Below are 25,392 nucleotides of genomic sequence, written 5' to 3' on the forward strand. Positions count from 1 at the left end.
GGGGGTCACGGAGTTCGAAGTGTTTAGGAAGATTTCAAACCGAGCCTTTGAAAATGGTGAGGGTGCTTCCTGTTGGCGTTCAATTGTGACAAGCCCAAGTGTTATGATTGCACAAGACATGCCCCACTTTGGTTGTATCTCAAATTGCTTACAAAGCTCAAGTCTTTTTTCTGTTTATTGATATAGACACCTCTTTTTACTCATCTAATGATGCGCCTAATGTGGTTTAAAAGATAACTGAGGTGATGGATGGGCCATGCAGTGTCATTTCCCCACTAAGTTTTATTAATAATGTTGATCCATGCAACCACATCGTACTAAGCCAGGCTGAGTGAACAGGCACTTAGGAAAGAAGTCTTAATAGAAAATGGGGTATTCATAATAAAGAAAAAGCATTCATTAGTAGCAAGAATAACAAGTTCTTCAAGTGAGAATAGTTATCCTCCATCTTAGGATTAGTTTGGGTGTGCCATATTATGTTAAAAGATTAAAAAGGGCATCACTAGAAGGAAAATGACGAGTAAAAACTACTAAGGACAAGCACACTAATACTACTCTCATGTTAATGCAGTCCGTGTGTGGAGCCGATGCACAAGGGGATGCTCTGCATCACCACATCACCAAAGAGTATCTACAATAACACTGAAAAAGGGAAGTGATATATCCACCCCCTTTTTTACTTGGGATAGCCTCCTCAAGTGTATCTATGACTGCAGAGGGGCTGATTTACTCGACGGGGAAAGTATTAAACGGACCGATTGCCACGTACACTGGAGGTGGCTGTCCCATGTAAAAAAAGAGGGCAAATTTATCATTTCCCCTGAAAAAATGTAAAACTAAAGGAATAATAAATGCTCATTGATGACGTGGATCTAATGGGGGCACCCATGCTGCTGATTTTCGCAAGAACACTCTTCAGTTTAGCATTCCACTCTTTATAAATCCTTTGATAAATTCAAAATTATTATAAATGAATTGCAATGGAAACTACGCTTTACGCTAGCAATTATACTCGTGCACCTAAGAATCCTTTCATGTTGTATATTGACCATAGATTTTATATGGTGCCCGACCATCAAGAAACAAGGGTGGAGAGAGAGAACCGCCCCCTCCTCTCCCTTGATTTCTGATCCAACAAAAGCCCCCATTTTTTACTTTTTGTTGGATCGAAAATCAAGGGCAGAGAGTTTTCTCTCTCTTCGCCCTTGTTTCGTAACGGTCAGGCATCATATAATTTCACGACTGACCAACACATTTATCTAAGAATCCTCCTTTTACGTACTTTAGCAACTCTTCTCGTATTTTTTGAGTATTTGCCTCATAACTATTCCCAATCCGAACTTTTTAAATCCATCCGTCCAAAGTTTGCTTTCTCTCTCTCTCTCCATCACCATGATAGCATGATCTACACCATTCATTTCGCAGTCACTGCGGCCATGGGAACCCGAAACCGACTGTGATTGGACAATTATAACAGTTGGATCAGTAGCGTACGAATAGATTTTGAAGAAGCTTCATCCCATCGCTAATTCTTATTTGATTAAGCCTACGAAATTGGTAGTTTGGTACTCCCATGTTTTAATATTTGCACGAACTCAGTTATATGTTCTTGTTTAATAGCTTTGTTTTCGGGCACTGTAACAACCTTCGACGGCTGTCGGTTTAAATAATAAAGATGAGTTAGTGCAATTATCAAAACATGGTAGTGCAAATATCAATGGCCTCAATTAATCTTCGGAAATTATAGTAATTAGTTATTACATCACACTTTTACATCATTCGAGTTGCTTGCATCAATATGACGTCCACATGAAATTTCCACTCTTTGTTTGGTGCTAATAAAATTTTAGATATATGCATGAGTGGAAAGTACTAATAAAAGTGGGTGCCAATACCAACCCAACCACTATTTTCCAAAGTGCTTATGGCAGAGCCTCAAACCCTACCCTTAGCCCTTAGGTGGGTTGGGCAGAAATGGCTTATTTTATCTGTGGGCCTCAACATTGTGCATTCTGCTTCTCCTAAAATGTACAAGTGTCCTATTTGGTTGACAGTAAACAGTATGATCAATGCAACAATCATTTTTTTGGGTCCCACATGTTAGTATTTTAATATAAAAAGAAAAAGGAAAATGATTTTAAAAGGGCGATGATAAATTCCACCCACTGGATAATTCACATCCAATTAAAGGAGCGTATGTGTAGACCTGGCGAACGGGTGGGCCGGCCGGGCCGGAGTTCTTTTTTTTTTTGGAAAGGCAGCAAAGATTTATTGATATAAATAAAGTACAATTAGAGGACAAGATGTCCCAGAAATAAAACGATTACACTCCCTCAGTCAAGCCAAGCCGGGCCGGGTTTCACCCAACCTGTTATCTTACGGGTAACAAATGACCTGACCCGGACCCCACCCGTATGGCCCGGGTAGACCCGAGTCACTCAGCTTTTTTTTTTAGTTGGTTTTATTCCCACACTATAATAGGATGATCCAAACCGTCCATGGGCCATAACGTAAATACGTTGTGCCCAAAAAATCATTTCCATAGGATAATCCTAGCCCTCTGACCTATGAAGGAATTGCATATTATTATTTATGGAAACCTCTATAGATCAGAGGGATAGGATCATCCTATGGAAGTGATTTTTGGGGCACAACCTATTTACGTTGTGTTCCATCACATGGAGATCGTCCTATGATGTGGTCCGTACAGTACTTTCTGAAAAATACGGGACTATAAGGGCTTACACCATATAAAATCTCGATCATTTGGGTTTTTACGGGCACACGCGGGTTTACCTGACCGGCCCAATTTGACAGGACCCATACGGGCCGGGTCAAATTTTAACGGGTCACTAATTTAGTGATCCGGACTCGTAAATTACGGGCTGGCCGGGTGGACCCACAGGTCCGGGTCACTTTTTGCCAGGTAGGTATGTGGTAGACTTTTAATGCTTTTTGACGTCAATTCACGTTGAAGGGGAGCAAATTATCCTACAAGCGGTGCAAATTTATCATCGCCCTTTAAAAATTCGTTTTTAAAATACTTTTTTTATTTACAGTGTTTTTGCTACCGAAAATCAAAAAGTGTGTCGTCACCTTATCACCGAGAAATCTTTGTGGGTTTTTTTTTTTGAATGGTGAAATCTTCGTGGGTACATAAAACATTTAATTCCTCTTAGCTTGTGAATGAGACGAAGAGAAGGCTTTGTAACTAATTGATATTTCATGGATGACTCTTGATTTATAAATCTAATTTTTTTAGAGCCTTTCCAAGGTTGATGACTCTTCATTTATAAATCAAGTTTTTTAAAATCTCATAAAAAATCTTTATAAAGGCAAAAATTTTGCAATTTTTTTTCTGACTAATTCAAATGATATTTCTAGATCAATTTAAAATGTTTAAGTTTTTCTTAGAAAACTTAAAATACGCTGTTACTTTGTTGGGAAAGTTGCTTTATTTCTCACGACTTGTGTGGGAAGGCATAGGCAAAATAAGATAAATTAAATTAAATTAAATAAATAAATAAGTAAATCATACCTCAAAAAAAATAAAAATAAAAAATAAAGAATCTATCCTCTTATATGGCCGTATTGTTATACCACCTGATGACACAACAAATAAAAAAAAAGGGCTTTTGATTCATACGAAGTTGCGATCTACAAGGAATATTTTTAGAAAGGAAGAAGAAGAAGAGAGGAAAGGAAGAAAGAAAAGAGAGGAGGATTTTCTATGAAAAACTAATCGAGTTGATTCTCTTTAGTAATTTTTATTCATTTATAAGGGAATTCGTCGATCGCAAAAGGCATTTCGCAGCTGGTCTGTCGCATGTCAGACCAGCCACCTCATTAATGGAGACAAAACTTTTGCGATGGACCCTAGCAAATCCCTTTATATAATAATTGCCTGAACGCTGAACTGCTAAATTTTGCTATCGGCTATGAAAACTTTCTTAGTATGCGAAATATCCTATTAAATTTGTTTTCTTAGGAGCCCACTGCTATACAAGTAGATTTTCTTAAAACTTGTAGTCAAGGGTTGAGTCTCTTTCATGTGAAGGTGCATGTTACCATGTTAAGAAAGAAAATTTTAGATACATCTAAAAATAGACATAAATTCATGGTAATTATTGAAATTAATATACTACACAAATGATCATATATACAAATAGTCTACATGAAATAACTACCCAAAGAGTGAAAAAAAGTAACCATTCATCTAGATTCTAAAGGGAGTGTATGTGTTTGACCCTTTGAATTGCTTGTTTCACTTTTGTTGATGGTTCTTCATATAAAATAGAAGGGTTGTCAAATTGAGATGCCAAACTTGGCTCACCAAGAAATGCTCTAAAGGTATCAGCCACAGAATATGCAAGAGACTGGAGATTGTACCCACCTTCTAAGAAGAATACACAACGACCACCACATAGCTCTTTGGCAAGTTGTTTGATGCTTGAAGCTAGCATGTAATATGTTCCCGTTGTAAATTGAAGACCAGCAAGTGGATCCAGTACATGGGCATCATAACTGAGCAGAGCGTAAAAGAGAAGGTGAACAAGTATTTGAATGATTTCACAAATAGACTTGTATCGAGAATATTAGAGTTGAACTGGATTACTTTTGCAAGCAGTAAGCAAATAAAAGCATTAATGTTGAACATAAGACTTGGGCAAGGAGAAACTCAAGGAAAAATAAAACAGAGATAGCTTACCATTGGGAGAGCTAATTGTGTTGAATATAAGACTTGGGCAAGGAGAAACTCAAGGAAAAAGAAAACAGTAAGCAAATAAAAGCATTAATGTTGAACATAAGACTTGGGCAAGGAGAAACTCAAGGAAAAAGAAAACAGAGATAGCTTACCATTGGGAGAGCTAATTGTGTTGAATATCCCACATTATATTCTAAGATATAGTTTGTACAAGTTACAACATTTGGGAGAGAATTAAGTGATCACAATGATTTCAAGTGGGTTAGGGTCATCTATGTTTTAATTGGGTGAAGGCAATCAGTTTAGACGACAGAGGGAGACGACAGAATGACAGACTAGTGACGTCAATATAAGAGTCACAAAATAGAAAATGAATAGACACTGCTTTTAAGTACAAGTTATGAAAAAAGACATGATTTGTATCCTAGTAGATGGTGGGCTCTCTATACACGTTACCAACATGGGAGAAAACGCAATTGGAGGTTATATAAATAACAAACTTAAACAATAGCATTCAGAAAAAAACTTGAGAAATTTTAAAAATCATTAGTTAATAGTAAAAGTTAAGCAAGGTAGACTTCGAACAGGAAAGACTCCTTATCTGTGATACCTACTACGAATGTCTTTCGTTCAGAGTGATAAAAGTTTCCCTATTTTAGTTCATGAAAATGTACAAAAATAAATAAATTCTGTTTAGGGATTATAAAAACTGACAAAAATCTAAGTTGAATTAATTAGTAATGAGGAATGCTAGGTTCACAGGCGCCCTTGCAAAATAAGGGGCAAAGGGCACCCCCATTGGTCTAATGCCATTAAAGACAGTTATGATTGAAATTTTCTGTGCCATCTTTAATGACATTTGACCAATGGGGGCCCCTTTGCCCCCTTATTTTGCAAGGGCGACTGTGAATCTAACATTCCTCGTTATTAATTCATCAAAAAATGTTTCAAATTTGAATGCAAAACATGATACAAATCCAACCAAACTTTCTATTGAAATGCGCAATTGTATTTACTTTTGTCTTGTCATCAATCATTTGTCAAGGAAATTTCTGTCCTAGATTCACATTTTTTCTTTTGAATACCGAAATTTTATTATAAAAGAGAAAAGATACACCTCGTTCCATCCCACCTCAACATTTGTTTCCTGCCCCTGTTGCAGTGCCTTATGTCGTCCCTCTATTTCCCCCCAAATCCTTCCTCGAGTAATTGTTCTACCTCAAAGGGGTGATGGAGAACGAACATTACGCTCCCTACCAACATCACAGGCTTCCCTTCAGCTGCCACCTTGAATACGAATATAAAATCTTTCCGGCTAGCCAACTGTTATCCGAAATGCCAACTACCTCTGTTTCTCCGATCCAAAAGCCGAGTTCTCCCTCCTGGCACTGTTTCTTACCTTAACATCTTTTAGCACATATAAAGGTTATCTTGAATAAGTGATTTCTTGCTTTCTCCTTTGTTGGCTCTAGAATTCTGTGGATCTATTCAGTCCATTCAAGGACATTTTTCATTGAACTAGCTGCTTTTTCTCAATTTAGACCAAACATCTTTGTTGTCGTATACTTTTCCCATAAAACCATCGGAGTTCTTATCTATGTCACAAATGTCGTTCTCGGGAATTTATCAACAAGGGAAAATCTCGGGATATATTAATTTTTATTAATTTTTTCGGGTTTATATCGGGAAATAAATAGTAAAATTAAATTATTTAAAAAGTATATAAAAATATTAAATTTAAGAAAAAAATATAAAATAAAAATATCATAAAAATGTCGGGATAATATCGCGATATTATCGGGATATTTTATGATAAAAACGAAAATATCGCTATATTTTTTAAATCTCGGGATTAGTTCGGGATTTTGTCGTTTTATCAAAATCTTGCGATAAAAATGCTAAATTTTGAAAATATCGGAGATATTTGTGACATAGGTTCTTATCACTAAATCACCATGATGCTTTATCACATCTCTGTTCTAACACCTGTTTGTGATGACCCTGATTTATAACACTACCTAAGCCTATTTTAGTCATTTATCACTATTATTTATTCATTTGTTTGTTTACAAGGTTATTTGAAAGCATGATCCCATCATTGGATAATTGTTTCCCCTAGTAACAAAAATGTCACCCATAAAGTTTTCACACATTTGATTGTCACCGTTAGGTGAAAGATGCTGTAGTATTTTAATAAAACACTATATTAAGTCACATGACTTCATAACAAAGCATTCCTTGATATAGATTTCTGCCTTCATGTTTCTTTATCAGCGTTACGAATTTTAGGAACAAAATTATGATGATATCGCTATTCGGCATTAACCTCTGCATTTAGTGAATCATAGAAACTGGAACTAAATTCATAAAACCTGTGCAATGGCTATATGTGCAGGTATGCATAACAGTCATGACTAAAAAAGAATTCATAAAAACTTTTAACAGCCACTGATGGCTCACGCTAAAAGGACTGTTAAAATTACTACTGACTGGGCCTCATTTATTTCCATGGATATTGTTTTCAACAAAATAAGAGAGAGACAATATAATTGAGTCATTCAGATTTTTTTAGAGTAATTTACAAATATGGGAACAGGAACCTTACCCAGCTGAGACAAGAATGATATCAGGTCTGAACCTTTGAGCACTGGGTAAAATGACCTCTTCAAACACAGATCTCATAGTGTTATCACCTGAGCCTCCTGGTAAGGGCAGGTTCAGTGTTGTTCCCTCACCATTTCCATGACCAACCTCTTCTATTTTTCCTGTACCAGGGTAGCTTCCATCCTATCAAGGATATTAAAATAAATTTAGATCAACTAATCAGTCTATATGAATTCCCTTAAGATATATATCTGCATAACCATAACAGATAGAAATGATTCCATTTTTTCCGTATTGGACCAAGAATTGCACTAGAATGAAAAGTAGCTAACAGGACATCCTACAGTGTTCAAATTTGTCTTTGACTTTTTATCCCTTGTTTTTTTCCACATTTTTAGGTTTACTATAGAACTTCTAGACTTGACCACATGATCAAATTCGTGATCCATCATTGACTACTGAACTCAGCCATTCAATGAGTCAATTATGGTGAAGCTTCATTTGTTGAATAGATCCTACAGATACTAGAAGTAATAGGTACTACAAAAAAAAAAAGATGCTACAAGTAATAGGTGTGAGCTTCCATGATGTGCTCACTGGATGCAACTCAAAAGAGAACAAGGCTGTCAAGGGAAGGGATTGAGTCTCTAGTTATTGTTAAAAGGCTTTGTTCCTCAACCAAGAGGTCGGAGGTTCAATCCCAGCTTACCAACCAAAAAAAGGTTGTCAAGGGAAATACTATTTTGTTATTTAACTTACACTAATTGGTGTTCATTATGCAGCCATAGTGAATCTGCATAGTAACTTTTTCACTTAAGTCAAAATGGTCAAATTTATTATTCAAATAAAAGAATCCAACTGAAAATTTATAATTGGTGGAGTTCTGGCAAAATTAACGGTGACAGGTAATTGCTGCACTTGTTATTTAATTAGTTTGGCTTAAAGATGAGATACATGATTTTTCCACGGGTTCAAAATTTCCAATATTGACACATATGACAATACTATTGTTGTCACTTACTAAGATTCATATTAGATTGTGATCATTTCGAAAAAAAGTCATGAAATAGGAATTCGGTCATCAGAAGGAAAGTTTTGTAAATAATTGGAACTTTGGGTTTGAAAGGAGTGTAGTTTTTAGTAAATTGAGAAATCCAAGCATCGTGGTAGCTCCGTCAACCGAGACCCACGGTCTCCTGCGAGGCCACAGCTTGCAAAATTAAAAAAGCAACAGAGACTTGCCCGTGGTCGGCCGAGACCGATAAAACACGTTTTTTAAAAGCCATAATAGCTAGTTCCACGGTCGACCGTGAGGTCTAGCGAAAATGCCGTTAAGGCTCTATAACAACTAGTTTTGGGTTGCTTTGTTTATAAAAGGGTTCCCTAACCCTCTAAACTCAATTCTAAGACTCCTAAGCCTAAGTGGAAAATATTTTGAGTTGAATAAACACCTTGGTTCCTTTCTTGATTCTCTTGTGATGGATTGGAGTGAGGGATTCATTTGTATCTCATTTACTATCCATTGTAGCCTTGAAAAGGCATCTTCGTTTCTTTCTTTCCTTCTTGTATCATTGTAAGTGGCAAGTGCTCGGAGACGCGTAGCCATCTTCATGGGCAAGTATTGGGAGATGAAAGTGGTGAGGTGCGGAGCCACCTTGTTGTAAACGGTTTAATCTTCACCCTTAAGAAGATTGGGTTAGTGAAGCCATCAACAAATCTTGGGTGGAGTGGAGTAGGTCTTGAATTTAAGACCGAACCACTATAAATCCCAGTGCACTCTTCTCTCTCTCTCATTCCTTTTGTGCATTTGATTTATCTTTATTGTGTTTATTGTCTAACTTGCTCTTTGTGTTTAGTTCTAAATTTGTTCTTTGGTTTCAATTTATAATTAACAACTTAAAAAAAGTAAGAAATTTTATAAAACCCAATTCACCCCCTCTTGGGTTGCCCAAGTAGGATTTCAAATTCCAAATTATTTCCACTAAAAGTCAATATTAGTGGAAATATTATGAGCCAAAGCACCTATGAATCAGGCATTTTCTAGAGTGCTGAAATAAGAAGCTAGAAATAGAAATCAGATTTATCTACTAATGACAAAATTTGGGGAGGATCGTAAACCCCAAGTGTGTAGGCTTGGAAAATTACAGTTGTTATGTCGACTATGGAAATTAAGCTAAATTTATGCACACCAAACACTAATAGAAGGATCAATAACAGGAAAAGGTATTATACCGATATGCACATAAGCAAATAAACATAGGTTCTGAACTTCTGATTGTATTCAAAGATAAAAGAATATTAGTGGTCAGCAATACAGATGCAAAATACTTGGATTATTTATATATATAAGAGTCCTGCGAATGTGAAGAAAGTAAAAGAAAAAAATGACTAAATATAGAGGTAAGATGTGAAGCATTATTTAAAGCAGAGAGCAACTTACCTGATGAGTGGATATGAATAATATATCTGGATCATCATAAAATGCATCATTTGTTCCATTACCGTGATGAACATCAAAATCAATGACAAGAACCCGCTTTAATCCATGTACACGTTGAGCATGGCGAGCTGCCACAGCTACATTTCCAAAGACACAAAACCCCATAGGACCTTCAGGAATAGCATGATGACCTGGAGGCCTAATCAAGGCAAACCCTATAGGTGGATTCCCGCTGGTTCTTGCTGCTGATACCTGAAAAGCATATAGAATCTTTAGAAAGAAAGAAATTATGGACAATAAGTTGAATGGCTTATAATTATATAACAAATTTCAGAACTTCTAAAACAATTCAATTCTTCAGAGAATAGAACAATAGCATATTGAAGCAATTATTTTGCAAGTAACAAGACCCTCTTTACAAAAATTTTAAAAATTACACTAAAATAAATGATTTCCATTTAGTAATTCATATTTAATTGAATTAGGCATAAAGAAAAGAAAATAAAACAGATTGGTACATCACCACTGAATCAACCAAAGAAAGTCCTGCTCCAGAGGCGATAAGTGACTCCTGAAATGTCTGCATAATGAAGACAGATAGGTGGTGGACAATGAAATGTTAGCATATCACTTCATTTTAACCCATAATAGCCCATTTTAGCTTAATCTCTAGTGCTTGAATATGTTTACAAAAATAAAGACACAGTTATACACTCTGCAAGAAGCACTGTGTATAAAGGTATGGTGTTATGGAAAGTGGCACAAAGGAGTTTAAAGCATTCATCAATCTTAAAATCTACAATAGAACTAGATATGGTATTATGGAATGTACAAGTGGGTTATTTAATTTATGATAAGATTAAGTAAAGGTATTTTCCAAACAATTAAAGTGTCATTAACTCTTTCAATTTTTTGTAACATACTGCTACTTAAGTTATTTTCATCTCCAAGAACAGTTATACACTCTGCAAGAAGCCCTGTGCATAAAGTTACGGTGTTATGGAAACTGACACAAAGGAGTTTAAAGCATTCATCAATCTTAAAATCTACAATAGAACTAGATATTGTATTATGGAATGTACAAGTGGGTTATTTAACTTATGGTAAGATTAAGTAAAGGTATTTTCCAAACTATTAAAGTGTCATTAACTCTTTCAATTTTTTGTAACATACTGCTACTTAAGGTATTTTCATCTACAAGAACTGATGTCTCCAATGATTCCTGGTACTTCATCCACACTTTGGAATTTGGTATGATGAATTGTGAGTGGTATTGACGTTTTGCACTAAATTTAATATTAATTAGGCTCATAGAGAGCCAATTTCATGCTTGCACATAGAATTGCTAGATAAGTAGTAAAATGTATCCTTTTGATAAATTTGATTGATGTAATGGTTGCTTACAATTCTCTAAATATTTCCTGTGAAACAACCAGTTAGTCCAAAAGCTTAAGTTGTTGGAGAAGGTGTTATTAAATCTTTTATGCCTTAACACTCCCCCTCACGTATGGCCCCACTTTTTAGGCTTGGCCTACACGTGACACATGTGGCCCCTCTTTTGGGTCTGGCCATTGCATGTGGATTTTTGCTATCAAGGAGGCTTGAACCCATGCATTTGCTCTGATACCATGCGAAACTACCAGTAACTCCAAAAGCTTAAGCTGTTGGAGAAGGTGTTATTAAATCTTTTATACCTTAACATTTCCATTTTTTAGTTTTTTTACCAATTTAAAAAAAAATCCACCCGTTCTAGCATCTTTTCCATGATGGAACATTAAATGGGTGAAACGTCAGAACGGCAGAATGTTCCACTCCAAGAGTGAAACAAAATGCCTACAGGGATAGAATTGATAACTAAGGGCATGAGGGAGCATATTTTCAAAGGCCCAAAGTAAAGAGAGGAAACGTGTAAGATGTGGTGCGTACCGTTGCAGTTGCATATGTTGGTCCAGATCCATCAATATAAATAACACCTTCTTCAGAAGCTTTACACATAGCCTAAAGAATGTATAAAAATGATTAGTAGAAACACTAGGAAAGCATTGAACAAGTGAAATCATTAGTAAATAAAAATAAAGATTCTACTTTTGGAATATATTAACTTCGGAAGAAAAAAGGGGCAATGCTAGTAGATAATGGGGAGAACTATAAATTAGGAAAGTAAGGATTACTTAATATGCTGAAATTGGCACTTCAAAAACAAAATATAATTGGTGTGTTCAAGCAAGAAAGAGAGTATCATTTCCATTACATGATGGTAGCCACTATCCAGCACATAAAATATAATTGGTGCACAGAGGTTGAAACTTTAATGTGAATATTATTCAGAGAAAAACAATTACAGGAAAACAATGAAATGACAAAAAGAATGAGACCTCAGATTCCTCCTTTCTAGATAGTGAAATTTAAGAAAATTTAAGCTATCTGTTCGTCTCATTATGTGTTGATATCCAGTTCAAAGTAAAGTCATGAACTCAAGAAAGGAAATGATACCTTCTCAAGACCAATTACATAAGATCTTGAATGAACATTTGCAATATCATCTATAGAGGCTGGCATGAAATTTTGAAGCTCAATCACCTCTGAGCCACGATACTGAAATGCAGAACATATTTTTTTATAAGGAAAAATTAAAGTAGAAAATACACAAATAGGTCAAATAGGCCATTTACATATTTGGAGAAATAGATCAAATATTTGGCTTACTGTTCTGCTACGGGTCTGAAAACCCAACAAGTTTACCAATCAAAATCAGAAAAGATCAATTATTTTACGAAAAAAATTTCCATTCAACACTACAAGTTCAGATTGACTCGACTACAAGGAAACTTGTGAAACAAAAAATTTAGTTCACTAATTACAATGTGCACCTACGACTGTTGATCACATAAACCATTCATTAATTGAAATATGAACCTAAAGCTGTTGATCACATATATTTCATACAAAGAACGTACCTAAAAATTTGTGGCCTGAAAATACTTTTGCTTCTTTCTTTTGGATTTCATCCATCTCCGTAAGTCATGTTGTCCATTTCAATTTTGTATTTGAACATCCTTATGATTAATAAATTGATAAGTTTTCCTCTCTTTGCTTCATTCTTCCCTTCCGTTTATGAGCTGACACAAGTAATATCATTACCTTATCCTTTGGGGAGTAGGAATTAGCTAATCAGTGTTCTAGCAACTAACGAACATTTAAATGTAATGTGTGACAATGCTAAAAGTTTACTAAAAAAATGTTATTGGCTTCAAGACCTTGATATTCTAGAACATTCGTAAATTCAGGCACATCGGTGTTTAGAGAATGTTTCAAATCCAATACACACCTCTTACAATGCATAATGCTTCCCTAATTTTCTCAAGTCATTGATCAAATTAAGATCATCTGATCAGTCAAGAAAGAACAATGAGCTGGCCTAGTAGTTATCCACCAAATCAATAGAACAGCCGATTGCATTAATATAACTCTTTGATGATCAAGGTTTAGATCAACAGCTTAGGTCCTCCAATTATAGTCAAACAAGAGGCAATGATCCAAACCAATGACGGTCCACCGGATCAATAAAACCAACCTCCAAAAAGTGTCTGACATACAAACAATCAAAACAATTCACCGAAAAAAAGTTATCATTTTGACCGTATGTCCTAGATGTGGACCATTTCTCATCTTCTATTTATCGTGCATTTTCAGGACACAAATTAAACAATTAAAATAATCCGATAATTTCTATCAATAGGCTGTGCAACCTCCTTGGTGGACCACACAAATGAAGGGTCTAATTCATGCTATCATCATATGGGTGGACCCATAAGAAGTTTCACATGCTATTCTTGTATAGATTATCACAAATACATCAATATGCTAAATTAGACTACTCATAATATTGAATTGAATTACAATATGTAATATCTAATTATATTTTGACCTGTAATTAAGTGTATTATTAGATTGAGCACATTACATATGGACTAATACTCACAAGTTAGCCACTAAACATGTGCGAGCCCAATGTGACATAGCATGGTCTACTAACATAGGTTTAGGTCATATGACCACTAAGTAGTGTTCATCTTACTAATCCCATGTTACTTCAATCCAATCCGACCGTACGATATTGAGATCAGCTGAATCCTACATTTGATGGTTGAGATCAAATCAACCAATCATCAAACTTAAGATCAGATCCATTCAGATTGATCCTCTGAGTGACAATAGAAAAACAAACTTTCGGGGGAGCTTTAGATTTTTAGATCTATAAAAAACAGAAGGGTTCACAGGATTCACAATATCATATGGTTGAGATCATCTATTTGGCCATTGGATACAAGATCTGATGAGATCAAATTGCTCCAGATTAAACTCTTAGTGAAATCCTTGAACCAAACCAACAATTTGTCATGAAGAAATCTATACGAATGGAAGCTTGAAACATTCAATCAAGAGAGAGGAAAGAGTGGTAGAATCACCTAGAGATGATGAAGAACAGAAGAAGGATAGGAATGACCAGGGCATCTCACAGAGATATACCAAGGAATTAGATGAAGGCATCGCACCGAGATTGATTGGAGAAACACTCATCCAAGGCTTGCACAGAGAAGAGGGGTTTTTATTAAAATCACTCATTACATAAACTGCCTTGAGACTTGAGAGTGTAAGAAAAGAAAAGAATACTAGAAGTCCAAAAACCCTAAACAATAACCACCAACTTTGGACTAAAATACCCACTAATGACTTAAATACTCTTCCAACTTAGAATTTTTGTAATACTTGATGAGACCCACTTTTATATCATGAAAATGAATAACTGCTGGCACCATATGCAACACATAAGCATTAACCACGTGTCTAAACTCGCTCATAAAACAGAAAAGAAATGTAGGAGGATTAATGCAGAAGGATTTCCTTGTAACCAGCATCGCAAAAATCAGGTTTTACTTCAAAAACATTATGCTTTTGCTAGACCCAACACCCAATGTGATTTCTGGATTGACCCCATAATAATGTGAAACTATAATACTTGGGGGGAGGGAGAGGAACCCTATTCAACCTGACAAAGTAATCATGAAACTGTGTACTTAATTTGGAAAGAACAAGCAAGGTACATGGAAACCAAAAGCCTGGAAGTAAAACATGACATTATATGCGAGTTTTGGAGAAGAGTTATCAGTGATAGAAGCACTTGTTCCTAACAGTTAATAATAAAACTAACATGGATAATCTTTCAAGAAATATCACTGTCCATATTAAAATTTCAGCATAGAAACACAACATATTCGAATTTCCAATACCATAATAATAACATAACAAATGTACCAAGAAACATAAAAAAAATGTATAAAAGTATTCAAACAATTAAGTAACAAACACACCTTTGGTGTGAGCTCCATTTTATCAAGCAAATCAATGATTGCAGGGACCCTAAAATTAGATTCTGGGTGTGACTCCTGTGGGTAACAGTGAATTAGAATAATGACAATAGAATTTTTTTGGGAAATGATTTCAACACAAACATGTTTTGATACATGACGCTCATGTTTCTTGTCTTTTATATTTAAACAGCTGTAAAAGAGTTTTTACGGTCCCCAAAAAGCACTTAAGTGACATTTAAATGCTAAAAGACAAGATACATGAGCACTTGTATCAAAACATAGTTGTGCTGAAATCATTTCCCTTTTTTTTTAAATGGAATAATGACAATAGAAATGAAAGTATCAAAATTGAAAATTCCAGAAGCACCAAGACAAGAATATGAAAAGAGTAAGAATAGAAAATCAGAGTTCCGAAAACAATTCATATTTCAAACACGGAAGATGATGGATGTATCCCAAAACAAGGGATGAAAGAAAAAGATCAAGATTCATTCAATATGAGAGTAACATTGTCAGAAAATCCATAAGCAAATATATTGTTCATGTTGACATTAAAGACTCCTTTCCATCTCTTTCATCTATTTAAGGACCATTCATGCCTTTATTCCAAATAATTATCCCCTCTAATTCACATTCTGCTTCTTTTCAGCAGGTGCAAATTTTTATGTGACATATACTGCCTCGTTCATAATTGTCCAAAAAAATACTGCCTCTTTCATGTCTTGTGGGAAAAAACAGAGCATTTTAAAGCTATGTTATACCCATTAAGCTACAATATACCCATTACGATTGGACAGTATCCCTCCTACAGTAAAAACAAGGATAGTAAATATGCCTACTCATTTATGTGTTTATTGAAACATAACTATTAAGTGAAAATTATGAATTTAATTTCCATTGAACAACTATATAAATAAAAAAAGTTGGTCCAAACAAATAAAAAAAAGTTTTTTTTTTATGGTAACAAATAAAAAGTTCATAGTCGTTTCATAAATATAGATGTATAAATTATATGCGAAAAAACATTATAGGACTTCCAATCTGCCAACCTCAAGATGTCCTCTCTTTCCCTCTACAACTCTAACCTAAAGTTACTAAACACTCATTAAGATTCTAAAATGCAAAAATGGTATTCCTGATTATGCATGTATTGTTTATAGCAAGGTTGCCAGAGCGGGAATCGAAAGCGAGAATCGAAGGCTCCCAGGGAAGAATCCTACTCAAGGTTGCCAGAGCGAGAATCGAAACGGGAATCGAAAGCGGGAATCCTGCTTCCTTGGTTTATAGAGGAAAATACTAACAGATAAGCTAGTCAAAAAAGTTGGATGATATGCACACCTAAAATACTACCATTGGGTCACTCCATATAAAATATTTTTTATTAGAGGAATGTTAGACTGACAGGCGCCCTTGCAAAAAAGGGGTAAAAGGGCACCCCCTTTGGTCAATATCCATTTACAATAAATGGATATTGACCAATGGGGGCACCATTTTACCCGTTTCTTGCAAGGGCGCCTGTCAGTCTAGCATCCCTCTTTTTATTATTGGAAAGACCTAATAATCATGAGAACATAAATATATATAAAGAAATATCAAGATACCAAGTCAACTTTGGACAAAGATAATAGCTACTTGCATTATAAAGGAACATGTTCAAGAATACTATGTACGAAAGGACAAGTTACTCTCATTCTACCTGGTTATGGCCCATGGCAGGTGCGGCACAATAAATAACGCGAGCATCGGATAGTTTGATATTAGAAGATACCAAAGGATCATTTTCAACACCAGTTGAAAAATAAGGGGATTCCTCATTGTTCCCTAAACAACAATTCAGTCTTGATCTTGGATGTTTGCAGACACTTCTACCCAAAACCAATATTTTGTTTCCCCGAACAAAGCTGCAACGGTTCTTCAATTTACACATTCTATGGCTCATTAAAGGGAATAAATGTCCTGACACATACCAAAATGTAAGCATTATCGAAAAATATAATTTTGAAGTCAAAGAAAACATAACAAAAAAATGTATCATATAAGACCAGAAAATATTGCAATAGCAAATCTGAGATCTCATTTTACGATGAGGACAATGATACCATTTCTTTTGGTGTGATAATAGAACCGTATTAATAAAAATATTTAAAAAAAAAAAAGAAGTATACAAAAAGGTTGACACAAAAACCAAAAATCATGCAGAGTATCCCCTACAAACAAATTAGTCCTTATATCTCCATGGTTAACCAACTTTTCTCCTCTTCGCTTGTGGAAGTTCACCAAGGGACAAAAGGAATCCCCCTCAATCCACGATGGGTAACAAGGTCCAAAGCAAGACCTTGGAAAGGATCCACAAAGTTGCAAGATTCACCTCCACAACTCCTACAAAACATATCATAAAGTAATACGGGCAAAAGTAGCAACCAGCCTGAAGTATGTGTTTTCTAACCTTAATTTTAAGACCTCTTTGCCTATGTAACTATTTTGTGACAACCAGGTTGTGATTCATATTGCTACCAGTCCTGTCTTCCATGAAAGGACTAAGCAAATTGAAGTAGAATGTCACTTCATTAGAGAAAAGATTAAATATGGATATATTTGTACTTCTTATGAGAGCTCCGGATATCAATTGGCTGATGTTTTTACCAAGTCTTTAGGAAGGTTTCGGGTAGATTATATTTGTGACAAGCTGGACTTACACAATATATATGCTCCATCTTGAGGGGGAGTGTTGGACATATTAGTTTGAGGGCAGAACTTTCTTTTATTGTCTTTTCTTTCTTGTATTTTTAGTCCTATATACAAGGGAGGCCGTCTAGAGTGAGATAGACTCTCTTTCTCTCAATCTCTTTCTTCTCTTCTTCCCTTCTTCCCTTCTTTCTTTAGTGCTTTAAAGAAACAAAAGTAATGGATGATGCTCCTACTGATAAACAGCTAAGCCGCTATTGTAAAGATAGGCAATTCTCTTACTCTCTGTGTCATTGGGTATTTAGTTTGAATGTATTTTTTGTTCAGAATACATATCTGAAAAGCCACACAAGAACATGAGTTGAAATTAAATTATTTTGCAATTTCACTCAGTTTAACCAAAACACAAAATGGCACGGTTTCCCTAAATCACAAATACTTTTGTTATTGTAGATGGCTTCTGGAATTTTATTAATTGTTGTAATGTATAATTCCATATCCAAAGAAAAGTTTACATAATTATCAAGAACATGATAATGAGGCTCGAGAAGAGGATGACGATGACAAAGAAGCATGGGCGACAGCAATTTCAGTTGTAACATAGATGAAAAGAGAGGAATTTCTGTTAATCTTGCCTCGTCACCTTAATCAACTTTACTAAGACTATAAAACATAATGGAAATACCAAAAAATAGCCCCTCTCTAACAAGATAATTAAATAAAATATACAAACAATCCTGTCCTAAATTCTACCAAAACAATTGAGTTACAATAAAGTCTCAACAAAAAACTAATTTCTGCTTTTTTATGAATTTTTATACTGAACGCCATGAAAAAGCTAATACTATAAAAAATGCATCAATTTTCACGTGATGTTAAATGTTGAATTGTATTTGAACTTGAATAAGAATTTTATGAAATGGTTGGTTTAGATCAAACATTTACCTACTTGTGTGAAAACGAACTGCTTATTTACTAAAGCACTAAAATCCACAGTACCACCTATGATTTACTTCACATGTTACTACATTAACAGAACAGATTTCGTGGAGTTACTCTAGCATTCTGACTGAAACTAAGATATGAACAGGACACAATGATTGAAGAGTGTTGTAAGCATCAAACATTACATTACACCACACCACACAATACAACAACTAGAATAGTCATAAGAATTTCAGAAAGTGCACTTCCCCAAAGGGTGTAGAATTCATATGAATCCCAAACATGCACCCATGAATCTAAATGAAAAGAAGATGCACTAACTGCAATATATGTGGCATAATCATAAACAAAACAACCTTAATTCATTTAACTCGCTAAAAGCAACGAAAAAGAAGAACTCAAAGAGCCTCTTTTAAAAGTGCATTTCCAAAAGCAGGTTACATGTTTCAGGTCAATCCAGAGCATTCAAACTCTATCATCACCCAACTAATCTTATACCCATATAAAAAGAAATCAAGAAAAGAAATTCTGAAGCTGCCCTTTTGGAAGGAGTATTTCCACAAGCAGGTAATAGACCATCTATGGATACACACTACAAAACAATGAATTCAGATCAAAAAATGAGGTTATAACAGTATTTATAGGCTCTCTCATGACCCAAATGATAAACCCGTCTAACAAGCAAAGAAATCAATAAAAAAAGGAAAACTAAAGGTGCCCAAATTTACAGACTTAGATTAGCTAGTGAAACTAATAACCAAGTTAGTGGCTTTGATGAAGGAAAATAATACCACAAAGGTAAATGAATGAAGGGGGTTATTACCTGCAAAAGGAGGAGAAAGTGCTTGGAGCCCCATGCCCGTTATGCTAAGAAACTAAAATCATAACATATTATATCAATAAACAGGACCGTTGGAAAATCTAGTGGCTACTGTTGAGCTTATGGCATTAATTCTGGTAAATATCAAACTGGCTTAAAGATAGGAGATCAGTAATATTGAGGTGTGCAAATATCAAACTGACTTAACAGATATCTAAAGGCCTAGGCCCTGTTTGTATCGAAGGAATTTTCTGAAAAAAAGTTTAGAAAAGAAAAACTTTTCCCAATATTTCATGCTTTTCTATTGTCTGATGGGATTTGCTAGGGACCATCGCAGAAGGCATTTCGCGCCTGGGCTGTAGCATGTGAGAGCGGACACATGCTCAGATTTTGTCTTATTCGTTTTAAGTCGTCTGAGTTGGCGGTCTCATATGCAACGGCCCCGGCGCGAAATGCCTTCTGCGATGGTCCCTAGCAAACCCCTGGTTTGATTACATGACTTGAAGCATTAAGCTGAAGTTTTATTTTGGGGATTTGCTAGGGACCATCGCCTAAGGCATTTTGCAGGCCGGTTGCTGCATAAGATAGCAGCCACATGGGTTCACTTTTCAACAGATTTTGTCTTATTCATTTAATTAATCTGAGGCAGCTGCTCTCTCATGAAACATCTCTGCGAAACATATATAGACAGATTTTGTCTATATATTGGCCTCATGTTGTTTTGGCGTGCCCTGATCCATCACGGATCCTCATATAAACGTAAAGGGCGTAAGCTACCGGTAATAATATTTTACATATCCTAAAAGCTATCATGAAAGCTAGCTTGGGACACGATTAGGAGGCTCGAAGCACGAGCGCAGCAGGATTAACTTGATTAGCACTATCTTTTGTTTTATTCATCTACGAGTACTATTGAAAACCTAGTGATTACTTATTTATTCAATTGGGTACGGGTTGTGAGAACTATATCAAATGGTTTATTATAAGAGAGAACATTTCCCACACACTTGTGTAGGTAAGTTACGTACATACTAGCTTAAAATACAGTGGAGGCCAACATTGTTTGGGTGATCCAAACCATTCATTTGAATGATCCTCACATAGATAGGATGTCCACCATTCAAACTATGAAGGCAAAAAATGGACTAATTTGTGAAGGTTTATACACATCCATTTTACCTCCACAAATCGTAGAGTTGTGGTTCAGTGACTTAATGGAATGTGGATGGATTATTTTGCTCTGGTTTCTTGTTACTTTAGCCTTGCATGTGTGCGAGGTTGCTTGAAGATATGCGACCTTGTCACATATAAAAAAAATAGTACTTTATAATGATTTTCCCACTAGAGAGAGGAGTGCCCATCAAAAGATATTGTGGTTGCATACTTACGAGAAGATGCAACAGGACCCCAACACTTTCATTTTTAATTCCAATTAAGTCCCTATGATGTGGTGGCAAAAATAAATTTGCTTGATTTCATGGGGGTTTATATAGCCCTCTTCCCTAGGAATTATTAAATTAGGTTCCGACCTATTAGGATCCAAACGGGTCCTGACCTTAACACGATTGGATCCAAACCGAATCCGAATTGGATCACTTAATAGGCCCACTTAAAAGTTAAAACAATGCAATGCAATTGTAATAGGAAGTAGGGATTTCTTCCCTCCCAATTCTTCTCCAAATGCCTTTGACGTTATCAATCCTAGTTCCATTTTCATGGGTTTAAATTCTGCCTCATCTCTCCTCAATCGTCTCCTCCAAAACACCACCCACCACCACCACAAACCCAAACCAACCCCACCCACCAACACCCAATCTATAACCACCTCAATCCTCTCTCACATAAACTCAGGCCAACTCAAAAAAGCAGTCTCCCTCATCTTCTCCTCTCCCTCCACATTCCCCCCTTATATTTACACCCGCCTCTTCCAACTCTGTTCCTCCAAACACGCCCTCGTTGAAACCCGAAAACTCGAATCCCATCTCATCACCTCCTCACCCTCTCCCTCAACATTCCTCCTCAATCGCGCAATCGGAACTTACGGCAAATGCGGTAGTTTGAAAGATGCACGAGAACTGTTCGACGAAATGCCCCATCGAGATGGCGGCACATGGAATGCAATGATTACCGCGTATTCGCAAGCGGGTTGCCCCCGTGATGCGTTGGCCTTGTTTTCTCACATGAATTCTTCTGGGATTCCCGGTAATGAGATCACTTTTGCGGGCATACTTGGGTCTTGCGCCGCTCTTTTGGCTCTATTTCTCACTCGCCAAATCCATGGCCTTGTTATAAGACTTGGGTTTTGTTGGAATGTAGTTTTGGGGAGCTCGCTTGTGGATATTTATGGGAAATGTTGGATTATTTGTGATGCACGGAGGATGTTCGATGAGATCCCTCGGCCGAATGCCATTTCGTGGAATGTGATTATAAGGCGGTATCTTGAGATGGGTCAAGAAGAAGAGGCAGTTGTTATGTTCTTCAAGATGGTGAGAGGACATATTAGGTCGCTGAATTTTACCTTCTCTAATGCTCTTATTGCTTGTTCCAGCATTTGTGCTCTTAAGGAGGGGAGTCGGATTCATGGCATTGTGGTTAAGATTGGTTTCGAAGAAGATGATGTTGTTACAACTTCACTTATTGATATGTATGTCAAGTGTTGTGCTTTGGAGGATGCACGCCGGCTTTTCGATCAACCCAGTTCGAGGAATGTGTTTTCTTGGACTTCAATGGTGTCTGGTTATGCAATGTGCGGGAGAATTGATGAAGCGCGAAAGCTTTTTGATGAGATGCCTGAACGTACTGTGGTTTCATGGAATGCGATGCTAGTGGGGTACACACGGTTTAATTTTTGGGATGAAGCCTTGGATTTCATTTTCTGGATGCGCCGGGAAACAGGTCATATTGACTATGTGACTCTAGGGTTGATTCTTAATGTATGTGCTGGTCTTTCAGACCTTGAATTAGGGAAGCAGGTACATGGGTTTGTGTATAGACATGGATTTGGTTGGAATATTTTCGTCAGCAATGCACTGCTTGACATGTATGGGAAATGTGGGAGCTTGAGAAGTGCCAACCTTTGGTTTTTCGAAATGGGTAATCTCCGAGATAGGATTTCTTGGAACACTTTGATCACTGGCTATGCTAATCATGGACGAAGTGAAGAAGCTTTGAGAATTTTCGGGGAGATGCAATGGGAAGCGGCTCCAAGTGAGTTCACATTTAGTACTGTCCTTGCAGCTTGTGCGAACATATTCACGCTTGATCAAGGAAAAGAAATTCATGGATACATGATTAGGAACGGTTTCGAAACAGATATTATAATCAGGGGAGCTTTGGTTGACATGTACTCTAAATGTCGGTCCTTAGATTACGCTATCAATGTTTTCAAAGAAAAGGGTCAGCGTGATCTAATTCTATATAATTCAATGATCTTAGGATGTGCTTACAATGGAAGAGGTATAGATGTTCTTGAACTATTTGAGTCTATGCAAAAGGAAGGGATTCAGGTAGACAATGTCACTTTTGTTGGTGTTCTGCTTGCTTGTGTCGGTGAGGGGTTTGTTGACTTGGGTCAACAGTATTTCGATTCAATGAGTGACAAATATTACATTATACCTAGAATAGAACACTATGAATGTATGATTGAGCTATTCAGTAAGCATGGGTTCTTAGATGATCTTGAGAAATTCATTCGGAGAATGCCGTTTGAGCCAACTGTACCGATGTGGACAAGAGTCTTTGATGCGTGTAGAGAATATGGGAATTCGAAGCTCGGAGAATGGGCTGCAGAGTGCCTCAATAAATTGAACCCTGTAAGTCCTGTTCGATTTGAGATCTCTGTCGAAACCAAAATTTTCTCATCTTAATAATCCCGATAATTCTGACAGAATGGAAGTGAATTCAGTGGGAGCATACGAGGAACTGTCTATTGTGCAAGACAGGAAAAGGATATTTGTTCCTCAATGTCTCCAAGAACTGATTGTGGATTTGAGTTTGGCATTACTCTAGCTCCCCGAAAAAACTGATGGTTTGTGGTTCAGAAAAAAAGAGGACTACAAACTTGAGCTGGGTTTGCACTAGAAAGGTCTCTGCTCATTATACTAGACTGTTACATGTGACTCAACTCCTAATTGCTATGGAATGGGAAGTTTAGTTTGGGAATTGAGATCCTTGAAAAAAGATGCTCGTCATTGTAAAGAGACGATGAATCCTTAACAAGAGGGGAATTCAGGTCCTTGAAATAAGGAATTCTTCATTGTGAACAGATGAAGAATCTTTAAACCAAACATTGTGCATTTATAATGATCAAGTTCAGAACTTTCGGAGGCATCTTACAACTGTGTTCCCATGCCCAAAACCATTTCTGAAGAGATAAATCAATCCCATGAAAGGAGACTGCAAAGAGCATTGATTGTCTGAATATTACAGTATGCAGAATTGGTGCTAGTTTAGATGAGAATGAAAAGCAGACTAGGGGAGCTACTGCAAACATTGTCACTCTTAAACACATGTGATTTGTAAGGGATATCAACCAGTTTTTGGACATGCTATTCGGACCCAAATGTACGCTAAATGGGGCTGAAACGGATTCAGGCCATTCATTTTTGGACAAAATGCCCATGCTCTGGCCCATTGATCCTCCTACAGTAACTGTTCCATACATTCATCTATATATGTATCCTTGTCATGGGTATGCCACCAAATTATGTCGTATCTAGTTCCTTTCTATTTTTAATACAATAAACTTACAATTTCGATGTGATTCGCACTTTCTATTCTGGTGTGCCCCAACCCCGCAAGGTACATCCATTGGGAGGGCATTCATGTGACCCAATAAGCGTACAAGTAAATGGCATTCGTCCCACGTCGTCTTTCAGTCACCATCCTAAAGGATCGTCTTAGCATAGGGATTCAAACGACTTGTCCACTTCTCCCCTGTTAGAAAGTTGCTTGTTTCCCAAGTACTGTGGGAGGCAAAAACAGAGAGAGACTCTTGAGGTTTTGGGAAAGCCCCTAACTCTTTGCACGGCTACTTAGGTATGGTGGCAAGAGGTTTTAGGCTAGAGAAAGAGAGGATAAGGGAGGAGAGAAAGGGAGATAGTTCCTTGAAAATATATACGTTCCTTGAAAATTGTGTTATCTTGAAGAAAATACTTCAGAATGGTGTTTTATTCGATTTCATGCGCACGTTGTAAGATGAAAAAGACCAAAATGCCATCTTCTCTCATTTTTTCACTTTTCCATCTTCACTATCGCCAATGACTATAATTGCAACTCAGAAGAGGAGGAAGAGGAGTAAGAAGAAATAAGAAACGGACGAAAAGAAAAATGAAGGAAAGGAGGAAGAATAAGAGGAAGAGGAAGAAAAGGAGGAAAAAAGAATCGACGCTGGAAAAAATGGAAAACACGGTAAAAATGGAAAAGTAGACGAAAAAGGCCAAGGAAAAAGAAAAATCAAAAACGTAAAAAGGGAAGACGCTGGAAAAAAAGAGGAAGACAGAGAAGAAGGGAGATTTGAGGCAATGTAAGTGAGATTTAGGATTGACTCAGTGAATTTGGGTTCGACTGGGTGAATTTGGGTTCGACTGGGTCAATTTCGAAATTAACCCACCCACTCGAATCAAAATTGACCCAGTTGAACGGCAATGAGTGCCCGTTTTTAGGCCAAACAATGAGGTTTCCTTTCTACCTGTACACTCATATATTGAGAAAATTCAAACAAATATCCCTAAAATTCACAATGGTAAAGAGGGTAGTTAAGAAAAATACTAATTCCCCTTCTATGTGTGGGAGTTTCTTCTCCCATAAGCTTGAGATGGGG

At 36.5% G+C, this 25,392-nt stretch overlaps 2 protein-coding genes across 3 annotated transcripts; one reads left to right on the top strand and one right to left on the bottom strand.

Moving 5' to 3' along the window:
* Positions 1-4,104: 4,104 nt before the first annotated feature.
* Positions 4,105-25,392, bottom strand: HDA14 (histone deacetylase 14). 2 transcript variants are annotated; one of them, XM_077358232.1, is made up of 9 exons: positions 25,341-25,392; positions 16,818-17,077; positions 15,122-15,196; positions 12,243-12,344; positions 11,676-11,747; positions 10,273-10,329; positions 9,750-10,001; positions 7,311-7,492; positions 4,105-4,524 (listed from the first exon to the last, which is right to left on the bottom strand). In XM_077358232.1, exons 1-9 carry the CDS (start codon positions 25,375-25,377, stop codon positions 4,224-4,226), a joined length of 1,338 nt encoding a protein of 445 aa, XP_077214347.1. In that variant the 5' UTR covers positions 25,378-25,392; the 3' UTR covers positions 4,105-4,223. The 2 variants fall into 2 exon arrangements, with proteins under 2 accessions (XP_077214347.1, XP_077214348.1); XM_077358233.1 differs by lacking the exon at positions 25,341-25,392 and adding an exon at positions 19,575-19,805.
* LOC143849180 (Tetratricopeptide repeat (TPR)-like superfamily protein) lies at positions 20,953-24,333 on the top strand. The gene has a single exon (XM_077358230.1). The coding sequence runs from the start codon at positions 21,287-21,289 to the stop codon at positions 23,435-23,437; it is 2,151 nt and encodes a 716-aa protein (XP_077214345.1). The 5' UTR covers positions 20,953-21,286; the 3' UTR covers positions 23,438-24,333.

This window comes from Tasmannia lanceolata, unplaced genomic scaffold (genome assembly GCF_043159265.1).
Source record: "Tasmannia lanceolata isolate RefF3 unplaced genomic scaffold, GAP_Taslan_0.1 ptg000016l, whole genome shotgun sequence".
NCBI classification, from domain to species: domain Eukaryota; kingdom Viridiplantae; phylum Streptophyta; class Magnoliopsida; order Canellales; family Winteraceae; genus Tasmannia; species Tasmannia lanceolata.